We start from the raw sequence: 14,003 nt of genomic DNA, 5'->3' as shown, positions 1-14,003 counted from the left end.
TTGCTTTTATACTTTTTTTGCTTTTATATCATTTTGTTTAGGTTACTACTATGAACTTAAACAGGTTTTGCAACTGGTTTTAAAAATTACTGTGAAGACAAGTGAGGGGTTCATTCATTCATTTACTAATTTGTTCATTCAACAAGTATTTACTAAGCCCTGCTGTGTGCCAGCATACACTATTATATTGTTAGTATTAGCATTAGTAAATACTAAGGTGGATATGAGCGCAAGGATTCCAGAAGTTTCTTTCCCACTACATAATGATTTTGGATCTTCATCTTTTCCTCTTCCTAATACACTCTTAACAATCTGAGACCAGTTCCTGGCCTCGTAGTTGTATGGTTATATGATGGTAGCTTAGAAGGATGAAGCAACATGTTGGCTTCTCTGCTTGAAATGCAAGAATACTGGGTTTAAAAAAGTTTGTGTGGCTCAATTACTTAACAACCCAGAAAAACTGACAGGACTTGATATTTCATTCTAGTTTTGATCGTCCCTGAGTCTAAATGCATCAGGAGGACTCTCTCTCCCTGCCTTGAGAGCTCAGCCATACCTGTAGCAGCGGCCTGATTAGGAATGTGGGCTGCTCATCTTCCACAGAACCACAGTCCGTGCAAAACAGAATCTGAAACCATCTCTGGGGTGACCTTTGAGTGGGGTGATATTTCATTTGTGGCATAGTGTGAAGGCCTAGGCTTAATGGGTACAGGATCAGATGGTCTTATTGCTTTGTATTATTTAGTGGATGCCATTTGACTAGACAGCCAAGTAGAGAAGACAGCCCATGTGTTGGGAAAAGGAAGAAGGGTAGAGAAGCTTATCTTTTTGTTTTCACACAGGTTCTGGACGTAACATTCCTTTGCTAGCTTTAAAAATGTCTTTAAAATAATTACCTTATATATCAATTAGGACTCTTTCATTTGTAAGTAAAAGAAACTTAAGTGAAATTAGCTTAAGTCAAAAAGGAAATTCATTGGCTCAGGTAACTGAAGATTCAAGGGGCAGAAGCAGCTTTAGGCACAGATGTATCCAGGGGATGAGTGATGGTATTGGATTCCTGCCTTTCTCTGCTTATTAGTTCACCTTCTTTCACATGGTGGAAAAGTGGCCTAAGGAGCCCATAGACTTCTGGCAATCCTAGTGGAAGAAGATTTCTTCAGTAGCTCCACCAGAGAGTGGACAAGTATGGGTCCAATGTTCCCTGGTCAGCCCCAACTAAATCACATAGAGGGGGGCTCCCATTGCAGGGAGGTGGTCTGTTACTGGATGATGGGGAAGGAGTCTCAGGCAGGCAAAAATGATAAGCATTCACTGGCCTTAATTATTTCTTAATGTTTTGGGCTTATCTCGCTCTGTCTTATTTTCTGGCTCCCTTTCCTGCTTTTGCACAAATTATATGTGTATTCCCAAAGTTTTTCTCCTCTTTCTATACTCTCTCTCCTGATGATCTCCTCCACTCCCACTTAACTGTTATCTCCTTACAGAAGACAGCTACATCCTTATCTCTGGCCTCTAGCTTTCTCAGAGAAAGCTCACTCATCATTTCCATCCGGTGCCCCACAGGCAGCACTGCAACTTTAAATGTCTAAAATGAAACTTGCCACCATCCTCCGAAATGCCTTTCTTTTCCTAGGTTCTCTAATCACACCAGTAGCAATATCCTCTTTCTACTTTCCCGGAATTCTAACCTCAAAGTCGTTTTTGACTATTTCCTCTGCATATTATTTCTGCTTTATATGAACTCTCATAGTTCTTTATAATTACTTTATCACTTTCTCTCTGGTTTTATAGATACTGGTGTATCTGATTTCTTTCTGCTGAAATTATTTTGGTTTCTTGATGGAAGGTATGACGACTTATTTATCTTTGTACTATTTCTTTCTTTGTTGGCACCTTCCACCTTCCACTTCTTCCATGAATGTCATACACAGAATTTTATGATGCAGTAAATACTTGTTGAATGAAGGAAAGAATTTATGTGATGTGTAGTATAATTACATGGTTATTATACTTGGTATTGTTAAAGAAAACCAGAATCTGACAGTAAGGTAATAAAAACAGATTTTATTCAAGAACTATTGCAATAGGGGAAAAGGGACCTCAGTATAGAACTGGGCTCAGTTCTGAATACATCACGGACAAGTGGGGATTTATAGCCAAGGAACAGAGTCAGGGTCAGTGGATGGGAAATTACTAAGAGGAAACATCAGGGGTAGGGAGGGATTTTGGTTAAATAGACCTAACAGGATTCCTGCTGAAGCCAGGGTAATCAGATATCAGGGTGAGGAATGAAGAATTTGACCAGATATTGAGGATATTAAGATAATATCACATATTAAGGCTAGGGGATTCTCTCTAAACAGACTTGGCAGGATTCTTGCTAAAACTGGGCAGTGCCAGCCCTACAAGGATGGACGCAAGGCTGAAGGCTAGAGGACTTAGAAGAACCTGACTAAAGTTTAGTCAAGTAAGAGAGCCTGTGTAATTATCTACACGGTGTAATCTCAAATCTTGCCTAACTCCTTGGCATTTATTATAAGCAGATTTCCACTGTATAAAATGTTGAGGGAGGAATTTGCCCTAATCATTCAACCTTCCCCCGTCCTCTCTTTGCACTGGCCTCCAGCACCTCCACAAAGAAATGTCTGGAAGAGAAGCAAAAAAACTTCTGAGTAGTCAGCACTGGTGGAAGGTAGAGTAGGGGAAGTAGAAGAACAAATGTATGGAAGTATCTGATAAAATGATTTTGAATATAATTTGAGGCCTCATTAATCAGATGCATCTACATCCCCTTACCTCTACCACTACTTTACTTTGGTACTTTGTGTGTATGAGGCCCATTCAAGATCATCTTAATGTGTAAGAGACTAGCAAATAGGAGATTAACTCAACATTTAGAAAATGTCTTTAGGAAGAAGTCAACCCACTGTGCATTAGCGCGTTTGCTGGCTGGAGTTTGCCTCTCCCAGCACAAAGCTCACAGGGCCACAGCAAACATCAGGGGGTTGCTCTTGAGAACAGCAGTGTTGTAAGAACAAACAGATGGAAAGAAGAAAAGCCAGTACGGAAACGTGAAGGAGCCAGTGAAAACACACGGAGGCACATACTCTTCAGGTTAATCACCCTGAGCTGTTTTCTGAGGAGCCCCTGTGGGTCACACCAGTTTCACAGTTCATTCATTGTTTGTTTTGGAGCAGAAGGGGTATGTTTGAGAGGATGTTTGAACTTCCTCAGTGGTTCTGCTGGTTTTGTTGCCACCCTCACTGTTCAGGTCCTGGGCGCTCATCCTGTTTGTCTCTGCTCTGGGAAGCACTGCCCTTTCTTAGACAACCGCTTTCTTTGCGTCAGGTTCAACTCTGTTGAATCAAAGCATAATAAAAATCAATATTGTTTAAAGCCAAATAGGGTGCAGTATAAAACTATTTGCATTCTACTTGCTGGTAGATAGCTATTTAATTAAACTAATTCATTAATTTTCACTCATAACTTCACTCCTTTATTTTTATTTATTTTTTAAATTAAAATGTAGTTGACGTACAATATTATGTTAGTTTTAGGTGTCCTGTGTAGTGATTTGACATTTGTAGACATTGTAAAATGATCACCGTGATAAGTAGTAACCATCTGTCCCCACACAAAGTTATTACAATATTATTAACAGTGTTCCTTATGTTGTATATTACAAACCCATGGCTAATTTATTTCATAACTGGAGGTTTGTACCTCTTAATCCCCTACACCTAATTCACGCCCCCCCCAACCCCCTTTCTGGCAACCACTGTTTGTTTTCTGAAGGTAGGTAGCTAATTTAAATAAGGCAGGCCTGTCATTAATTCGGCTTTGTCACACTGTTAGTAGTCCATCCTCATTCTAAAATCATAAAGCAAGGCCTAGAGTTTTGTCATCTCTCTACCTTTTTGTTCTTTCTGAACAGATCATCAAGACTCTCAGCTATCTTTCAATATTGAGTATATATTCCTTGATTGCATTGGGTTTTTTCCCCTAACTGTATGTAGGACAGTGTCTTTAATGATGTACAATGGGCAGTCTGAGCATCCTTAAGGATAGTGACTTTAAAACTCTTGACTGCCATTTATAGTAAAAAATGAACTTTATATTGTGGTCCAGTATACGTGTGCATGGTATGTATAAAGTGTAACTGAAGCAAAAGTTTGACTAAGCAGTACTTACTCCTGTTATGTGTGATACACTCTGTGGTTCCTATTATACTGGTTTTTACTTACTTACAAAATGCTCTCTGTGATGTTGTAAGTGGATTTTCCGATCCACTAATGGGTCACAATTAGAGTCTAAAAGGAACTGCTTAACAGTCATCAAGTTTTAGGAAGTCTTAGACTGTTCATTCTGAGAAGACTTTTGCAAATTATCTGTGGGCAGCATCCCTTTTCCTCCTATTTTGGAGTTGGAGGAACTTCCTTGCAGGGAAACAGTGCTGCTTTGTATTTTCACTTCTACACCTATTTATTCCTGGAATCATGCAGTGGGGCAGTTGAGCCACATGCACTCTGTAATGTTTTTTTTTTTTTTTGGCCACACTGCACAGCTTGTGGGAATCTTAGTTCCCCAACCAGAGATTGAACCTGGGCCCTCGGCAGTGAAAGCGCGGAGTCCTAACCACTGGACCGCCAGGGAATTCCCCGGACTCCGTAATTTTTGAGCCTAGTATTTATGCTCCTGGGTGTCTTCATAGTAATGAATAAACTATACCCACTTTCTCTCCCCCCGTTGGCTGTCGAGCTGTTTTCTCCCTCCATTGGTTCATTATCCCTTATTCTTGGTCTTAGGGAAGACTGTTAACAGAGCGTTGAGTGTTGTCTCCTCTTCTAGGGATGGCACACAGCTATCATTGTCCCGAACCCGAAGGAGAGTTTAGGTTCAGTAAAGAACAGTTTTAGGCACATTCTTAGACATTACAAAAAAGATGTGTACATGTGCATTTTCTTTAAGGCAATTGAAGTCTTACCTTTTGACAACTCCATACAATTTGATGTATTTGATGTTTTTTCATCTTTCCTTCATAATCAGTAGTGATCTCCTTTTACCAAATCTTACATTTTTAATTTGATTGTTTCTGTTGTGAGGGGAATTACAGCACTTTATGATGAAACAGTTAACAACAACAACTTTTGAGTTCTTGGTACGGTTCATAGTGTATCAGTGACCTTGGGCTGCCGTAACAAAATAGCCTGGGTGGCTCACACAAGAGAAATTTATTTTCTCACAGACTGGAGACTGCAAGTCCAAGATCAAGGTGCCAGAAGGGTTGGTGTCTGATAAGAGCTCTCCCCTTGGATTGCAGATGGCTGCTTAAGACAAGGTGTCTCTTCTTATGAAGTCACTAATCCAGTTGGAGCAGGGCTTCATCCTCATGACTTTATCTGACCCTAATTACCTTCCAAAGGCCCCATAACCAAATATCATCACATTGGGGGTTAGGACTTCAATATATACATTTGCGGAGGACACAATCCAGTCCAGAGTACAAAGCTAAGGTCTTAGTGGGGTTTAAATATTGGCTGAAGTACGCAAAGAAACGTTCTTTGCAGTTATTAAAGATAGACTTTTTTCTTTGAGTGAATGGGTATTTTTCATACTCTATAATTCTTATAACATTTATTAGCAATAGTAAGACATTTAATTTCTTTTATAGTCTTCTTAATAATGCAAGTATATAGAAGAAAGTTTACAGTTAAAATATGCCCAAGAGTAAAACGATACTTTTAAAAAGTTATTTCTGCAGAGAACTTTTTTCTAATGCAGATTCTATTCCTTATTAACAGTTAAATGAACTTCTAAATAGCCTAGCAAGCACCATTATAATATAGAAATATTGTAATATAGGAAAGCTACCCGCCAACATTGAGAATAATAGATATTTTAGCAAGCAACAATTTGTTCTAAAGAGATATTTTAAAACAACTTTTACGTATTGAGATTATTATTGCAGTCCAGGATGGATGAATTTCTTAACCATGAAATTGTAAGGGAACCAGGTGTGTTTGTTTACAAGAAACGCTATACAGAGCTACTCCAATAGCCTCCACAAAATACCTATTCAAACTGAGGAAAAACAGAGATGGGAGATTGAGGATATACAATTGTTTTAAAGCTCTTTGTGTGGATTGCTGTTGGTCCACTGATAATATATATTTTTTAACATTTTTATTGGAGTATAATTGCTTTACAATGGTGTGTTAGTTTCTGCTTTATAGCAAAGTGAATCAACTATACATATACATACATCCCCATATCTCCTCCCTCTTGCGTCTCCCTCCGACCCTCCCTATCCCACCCTTCTAGGTGGTCACAGAGCACGGAGCTGATCTCCCTGTGCTATGCAGCTGCTTCCCACTAACTATCTATTTTACATTTGGTAGTGTATATATGTCCATGCCACTCTGTCACTTCGTCCCAGCTGACCCTTCCCCCTCCCTGTGTCCTCAAGTCCGTTCTCTGCATCTGCATCTTTATTCCTGTCCTGCCGCTAGGTTCTTCAGAACCTTTTTTTTTTTTTTTAGATTCCATATATATGTGTTAGCATACTGTATTTATTTTTCTCTTCCTGACTTACTTTACTCTGTATGACATACTCTAGGTCCATCCACCTCACTACAAATAACTCAATTTCGTTTCTTTTTATGTCTGAGTAATATTCCATTGTGTATATGTGCCACATCTTCTTTATCCATTCATCTGTTGATACATTTTTATAGTGACTTTTTGTAGAAGAGGTAGTGTTGGGCTTCCCTGTTGGCTCAGTGGTTAAGAATCTGCCTGCCAATGCAGGGGACACGGGTTCCAGCCCTGGTCTGGGAAGATCCCACATGCTGCGGAGCAACTAAGCCTGTGCGCCACAACTATTGAGCCTGTGCTCTAGAGCCTGTGAGCCACAACTACTGAAGCCCGCATGCCACAACTACTGAGCCCACACGCCTAGAGCCCGTGCTCTGCAACAGGAGAAGCCACTGCAATGAGAAGCCTGCACACTGCAACGAAGAGTAGCCCCCGCTCGCTGCAACTAGAGAAAGCCTATGCGCAGCAACAAAGACCCAACGCAGCCAAAAATAAATAAATTAAAAAAAAAAAAAGAGGTAGTGTTGTGTGTCTAGAGGAAATAGTCCGTGCCTCTTTACAGTATCTTTGCTTGCAGCCTTTTACTATGTTGACACATATATGGTTACTTTGTTTCTTCTATTTCAGTGTTTATCAGCGGAAGAGATCTTTTCCCTTCATGGCTTTTCAAATGCTACGCAGATCACCAGCTCAGACTTCTCTGTCATCTGTCCAGCAGTCTTACAGCAATTGAACTTTCACCCTTGCGAGGATCGGCCCAAACAGAAAACAAAACCAAGTCATTCAGAGGGTATGTTGCAAGCTTTTTCTCCCATTTGTTTGAAAACTCTGTGAGCTAGTCTAAAATGAAATTAACATGCTTCTTTTTCTGCTTTATTGCTCTTAATTAATCTACATAGAATCCCTTGGTAAAAAAATACTTATATTCTGGAAGTCTTTAGAATAAGCATAATTAGAACTCATTTAAGCTTCAGAAGTTATGCTCTTTTATTTATGGAGTCAAAATTTTACTTGGTACCAATGGAAAATTTTATAAAATTCAGTTCTTGATTTTAAGCAATACATGTTTTATGTTGTATATATTGGATGGCACATTCACTATTTGGGTCATAATTGATCAATTTCCATTACGTTGTACTTATCATATAATTTTAAAACCTGTCAATTTATCTGTCATTGTCAGTAAAGAGATAAGGGAACTAGTGTGGTTCTAGATTAAATCTTAAGGTACTGAGTTATTACTGCTTTAATTTTCATAAATAAAAGAAGTGCCAGTGACTCTTTTAAGTGCCTACAGCGGTGTTGCCATAGATATCGTAAAGAAATTTTTAAACATAAGAAAGTAAGTGTATTCTTACTGTATAGTCCACATACTTAATTAAACAGGTAGAAGAGTTCTTTCACCAATGAGATAAACCAGTTGCTGAGGGGCAATTTCTTGGTATTCCCAAATTGTTACCGGCCCCACATGAGTATTTTAATTCTCATTTTTTTGGTTCCTTTATTTTCTGTGTATTAAGCATTCAGTAGTGAACAAGAAGAAAAATTCCCTGCCCTCTTAGGGCTTACAATGTAGTGAAGAAAAGAAATAGGAAACATTTATACAAACAAGCAAATAAATTATATCATTTCAGAGTGATAAATGCTATGAAGAAAATAAAGTAGGTAAAGAATAGGATATGGTGGGTGAGTGTGATTTTAGATGGGTCAAGGGAGGCCTCTCTGATGAGATTACCTTTGAACAGAGTCCTGACTGAGGAGAGGGAGAGGGCCATGGCTAGATCTTCTCTGGGGGACAGCTTTCTTGGTCCCGGGAACAGCAACATAAGCTTGGGGGTGAGCTTGACGTGTGTAAGGGACAGCGAGAAAGCGTGTGTGTCTGGAGCACAGCGAGCGGGAAGGAGAGTAGGAGATGGTAGCCAGGGGCCAGATAGCGAGGGCTTGTAGGGTGTGGTAAACTGATTGAATTTTATTCTGAATGTGGTATGAAGACACTGTAGGGTTCTAAACAGGGGAGTGATGTGATTTTATTTGGATTTGTAAAAGATTATTCTACCTGCAGTTTGAAGAATAAATTGTTAAGGGGGAAGAGTAGAAGCAAGGAGATGGGTCAGGGGGCTATTGCCAGGGTTGGTGCTCAGCTTGATGGGGGCTTGGTTTAAGGTGGGAGTGGAGAAGTAAGGAGATCTGGTCAGATTCAGGATGGATTTTGGAGACTGTGCTAATGTGGTTCGCCTCTGCGCTGGATGTGTGGGAGGGAAAGATGAATCCCAGTTTAAGCCAGAGAAACTGCATAGATGGTTGCCCCGTATCCTGGGATGGGCAAGACTGGGGAGGAGCACTTTGTTGTGGAGGAAGCGAGTGGTGAGGACCAAGAGTACAATTTTTGACATGGTTAGTCCGAGACATTGATGTAGACCGACAAGGGGAGAGGTCCAGTAGGCAGTGGCACACACATATTTGGATTTCAGAGAATAGTCGAGGAAGGAGATTTGTCATCTCAGAGATGGTGTTTGGAGCCACTGGTCTGAGTGAGCACATCTAACGTGAATATAGATGGAGAATATAAAGAGAGGAAAGATGAAGAAAAGGAAAGCCTCAACAAAGGGAGTACCTAATTTATTGGGCCGGCCAAAAAGTTTGTTTGGGTTTTTCCGTAACATGAAAAACCTGAACGAACTTTTTGGCCAAGCCGATATTAACTTTTGGATTCCTTTGTGCATATATGAGCATTTTAATCTCACTATATATGAATAAAAGGGATAACAACAAAGACAAAAATAATGAAAACAGCCAACTTTTATGTAGTCCTTACTATAACCGATACTTTTCCAAGTTCTTTCATATGTTAACTCAATTAATCTTTGCACAACTATATGATGAAGGAACAACTATTCCCATTTTACAGCCAAGGAAACTGAGGTGCAGAGAGTTCAAAGTCATTTGCTCAAGATTTATACAGCTTGTACATGGTAGAGCCAGGTTCAAACCCAGGCTGTCTCAGCTTCAGAACCCATGTTCTCCTTTGTATTCTATATTTACATATACAAAGAATAGAAATTACCAACCATAATTTATCAATATAATTAGCGATTTTGTGAGTAACAATAGTTTCAGAGCTCATTGTTCAAACAAATATTTTTTCTAGAGGATGTACTAAATGGGAATATGTTTATATTTCTACAAGTTTATTTAATATAGTTTGCACTTTATATTCAAAACTAAATTCAGCAAATGCTTTCTGTACTAACATTTACTAATAATATAGTGTAGTAAAAGCATAGATTCTGAAGTCAGCCACCCTAGGCTCAAATCCCAGCTCTATAACTTTCCAGCTATGTTGGGCACTTGACTTTGTCTTTCTGCCTTAATTTTCTCATGTAAAATAGTTCATTTCTCATAGGGTTGCTATAAGGATTAAATAACTTAATGTTTGTAGAGCATTTAGAATATTATCTGGCACACAGGTACTATATATATATATATATATATATATATATATCTGTTACATGAAATATATCTGACACGTACATAATTCTGGGGACAGGAGGTGAGGCTTCAGAGAAAGCAAATCCTCTACTCTGTGCAGGTTAATTACTGATATTCAAAACTGTTTTAACCCCAATTAATTCCCGGGTTACCCTCTCAGGAACCAGGAAGTAGGAACAGGGAAGTGGGAAGCAATAAGGGGAAGAATTCTAGGATCAATACTGCAAAGCCATAACATGGAAAAATCAACACTCCTGAGTTACAAGGTCAGGAAAGCACCAAGTATTTGGATGCAGGACCCAGAGAGAAATGCCTCTTAGGGTGCACATTATCTTAGGAATTGAAATAAGGCTAGAATGAGTGGGATGGAGTGAGAGAAGATATAGAAAAGTTTCCGGAGAATTAGAGATACTAGTAGAGTATTCATTACTAGTCTAAGATGATTGACTGCATATGGCCATTACTTGGTGTAATATCTTGTTTTATTTTTGTGCAGCTGTGTAATCTTGGGTGACTTGTCTAATGTGTCTGTGCCTCATCTGAAAAATGGAGATAATGGTTGTACTTTCCTTATAGAATTGTTGGGGATATCAAATGAGTTAATATACGCAAGTACCTAGAACAGTGCCTGCGACAGAGTAGGAAAAATATGTCTTCGCTCTTCTTATACATATGCTTATAGGTTGACTCTATTCCCTGGCCCCTGTGTAAGCCTGTTCTTTTCTAACAAAGAAATGATATTTTAAACAATGAAATGCCCTGGATTCTTTATATAATAGTTCACTTAATATAGAGTCAATTTTGAGCTCATTCAAGGGAATGAAAAACCAAAATAAAAGCAAGCCAAACTCTGATATTTCAATGGGCAGATAAAAGAATCTCACTTACCTGAGACCTTACAGTTTGTGATTTTGAAATTGCCTCTCAGGTACTTTATAAACTCATATTGATGACTGCAATAAACTGATGGTAAATTAAATTCTCTAGGAGATTAATTACATTTTAGCAATAAGTTAATGGTCCAAAGTTGCCTCATTTTTTTTTTTTAAGATCACACAATACCATTCAGTTCAAATAACAGATAAGAATAATAGTATCTTATCCTTAATAGTATCCCTGAAAATCACACTGTCCAACTCTGTAATACAGTTGATGACATAAGTCTATGTTCCAGAGAGGTTAAATGGCTTCCTCTAGGTACATACCTGAGGGGGCATGAGAGCCCAGGCCTCCTGACTCCTGGTTTGCTGATCTTTCATTGTATAACAGCGAGCCAAATGAACTAAAATATACATGATGTCTACTTACTAACTTAAAAAAACAAATAGCATTTATTGAAGACTTACTATATTACAGGGTCTGAATTAACTGGTTTTATTTCAATTCTTGTAAAAACTCTGTGAAATAGGAGAATTAAATGAGTTTAAAAAGGTGAAGTTCTTAGAAGAATCTTAACACATTGTGGGCATTCAATAAATGTTCGCTATTGTTACTAATATTCCTTGAAAATGTATTAAAATTCTTCAGAGTTCACTAAGAAGCAGAGAGAAAGGATTTTCTCTGAAACAGATCATTAGAGGGAGTCCTGTGTGTATATGGAGAGGTCCAAGGAGTATTTTTTTTTTTTTTTTTCAAGGAGTATTTTTATACTACTTCATTCTTTGGTGCTCAGATTGAGTGGATGAATGAATCGTTTTTTCCTGAATAATGTGCTAACAATGCAAGAAGGGGAGACTATGCTGTGTGCCTGGAGCATGATGGTTCCCCCTCCCACAGTTCCCCAAGTGGTTCTGATGTGCACAGTAATAGGAAGGAAGGTTAGAAATGTGGGACAAGCAAATGAGTTGGTATTTTTTTGACAGAGTTCGGGGCTGCACCTTGAAAATATGGCATTCATTCATTCATTCATTCATTCATCAAGATATGTGTGCTATTTGCTGGGCAACATTCTAGGCTCTGAGGAAGAATAAAACATAGCCCCTGTCCTTGAAAATCTTATAATTTGTATCATGTAAACGAATATATAAGTGATAAAATGATGGTAGCACACAAGAAATGGTAAGTGGCCCAGATACCTTCAAAGAACTATGGGAAACTTGATGAGCAAGGGATTGCTGCCTGGAAAATCCAGGGAAGTTTCATGGCGGAGGTCTTTGCATTGGCTTGGAGAGCCGTGTGTGAGTTTGTCAGGCAATGAAGATAGAAAAGGTGTTTTCAGATAAAGAACCACAGTGCAAAGGTAATTCTATATTTGGAAAACATTGTGTCTGCATAAAGGCCATGTTGATAAGGGGGTAGATAACATTGGAGAGGTTGTGTGGCAGTCCGTTGATGAAGGGCAGTTGCAAATAGGGGCACGAGATGATCAGAATTGTGTTTTAGGGTAATAAGATTAGTGGCCATGTCAAGTAGGGGGAGGAAGACCAGACAGAAAGCTGTCATAATGCACCAGATGAGGAGTGAGAGGTGATGGAATGGAGAACACGGAGTGAGATATCTCAAGGAAAATTCGTAGAGTTTGGTCACTAATTGTCTTTGGCATTGACTGTGGAGAGTGAGAAATTGAAATGGATCCTGATGTTTCTGCTATTTATGGAGACAGTGGACAAGGGTAGTGAAATAGGATTTCTCAGGGGAAGCTGATGAGCTTAATATGCGTAGTGGCTTTGCCTCTGTTTGGTACTCAAAAAGTTCTTTGCATTTTGATTTTAGTTTCCAACTTGTATATATCTTGTCTACTAATTAGATTATAAATATTTGTTGAATGAATGAACACATGTAGGCTAGTGATGGGATAGAAGGCTGTTTGTGTTAAGGGCAACTACACATAGATTATACCATGGAGGAAGAGGTGGGATTGAGAACTTCTTCGAAGTGGAAATGCTGAGGGGAGTGGGTAGTATTGCTTTAGGTGATAAGGTAAGAAATGGGAATGAGGTGGACCTTTGTGAGTCCGATGAGATGACTCTGGGGCATGGTTAGGAGTCTGGAACTGATAGGAAAGTATCTGCAGAAGATAAAGGCATGGTCAGTGCTGCGATGGTTCTTGTGGTAACATTGTAATGTTTATTATCTGTCCTTTTCATGTGGTACTCAGCACAAGCTACCTTGTTTTGCTTTGTGTATGTGTGTGCCCTCTAACGTCCCCAAGCCAAAGGTCCAAGCTCCTTGTTGGCAGGAAGCACGGTTTGGTCTACAACATAGGCTCCATAAACGTTTGCTAAGATGGCTTATTTATAGTTAGAATCACTAGAATAATGGTGAGCAATCCTGTATTCATGAAGCACAATATAAGATGTTCACAGTTTTGTTGAGTCCCTTGAGCTTTTTAAAAATTAGATTACCTCTAAGGGGTAATGAAGCATATTGCTAATGAATGTGGGCCCTGGAGCCAGACTGGGTTCAAAATCTTGCATTCTATTCACATGACTCGGGCAGCTGATTTGAACTCCACGTACCTTGGTTTCCTCAACTGCATGAAGGAGGCAGTAGTCGTACTTGCTTCGCAGGGTTTTGTGAAGATCAAATGAATTAATACAGGTTAGTCACTTAGTATGGTGCCCGGCACATGGCAAACACTCTCCAAGCATTTGGTGTTACTGCGTACGCCACTGAGTATGTCAATGAGGAAAGTGCCCCGACATTTATAAATGTTTCCTGGGCATTTTAAAGAAGTGACAACGCAGAGGCAGCTTTCTAATCTTTCACAGTGTCCTTAGCGCACAGTCAGTGGGGCTGCAGGCAAAGCCAACGTCGCACAGTTCCGGGGGCAGTTTGTATCTCAGCCTGCACTACCCCCTGCCCCTGCACGGTTCGCACAGTCTGTTTCACTCGCATTCCCATGTTGTTTTTAAACCATCCCCTCTAGGATAACCGGGGAGATATTGACCTTAGGATGCCATCCGTTCATTTCATTT

At 39.3% G+C, this 14,003-nt stretch overlaps 1 protein-coding gene across 2 annotated transcripts in view; it reads left to right on the top strand.

Moving 5' to 3' along the window:
- SLC39A8 (solute carrier family 39 member 8) overlaps positions 1–14,003 on the top strand; it is a 70,507-nt gene that overhangs the window by 17,748 nt on the left and 38,756 nt on the right. For both annotated transcript variants that reach the window (XM_082391000.1, XM_082391001.1), the window contains one exon: positions 7,225–7,387. In XM_082391000.1, the coding sequence (XP_082247126.1) occupies positions 7,225–7,387 (163 nt within the window). The remainder of the gene's footprint in view (positions 1–7,224; positions 7,388–14,003) is intronic.

This window comes from Balaenoptera borealis (genome assembly GCF_965194805.1).
Source record: "Balaenoptera borealis genome assembly, chromosome: 4".
Lineage (NCBI taxonomy): Eukaryota > Metazoa > Chordata > Mammalia > Artiodactyla > Balaenopteridae > Balaenoptera > Balaenoptera borealis.
This window is presented reverse-complemented; position numbering and strand designations above follow the sequence as displayed.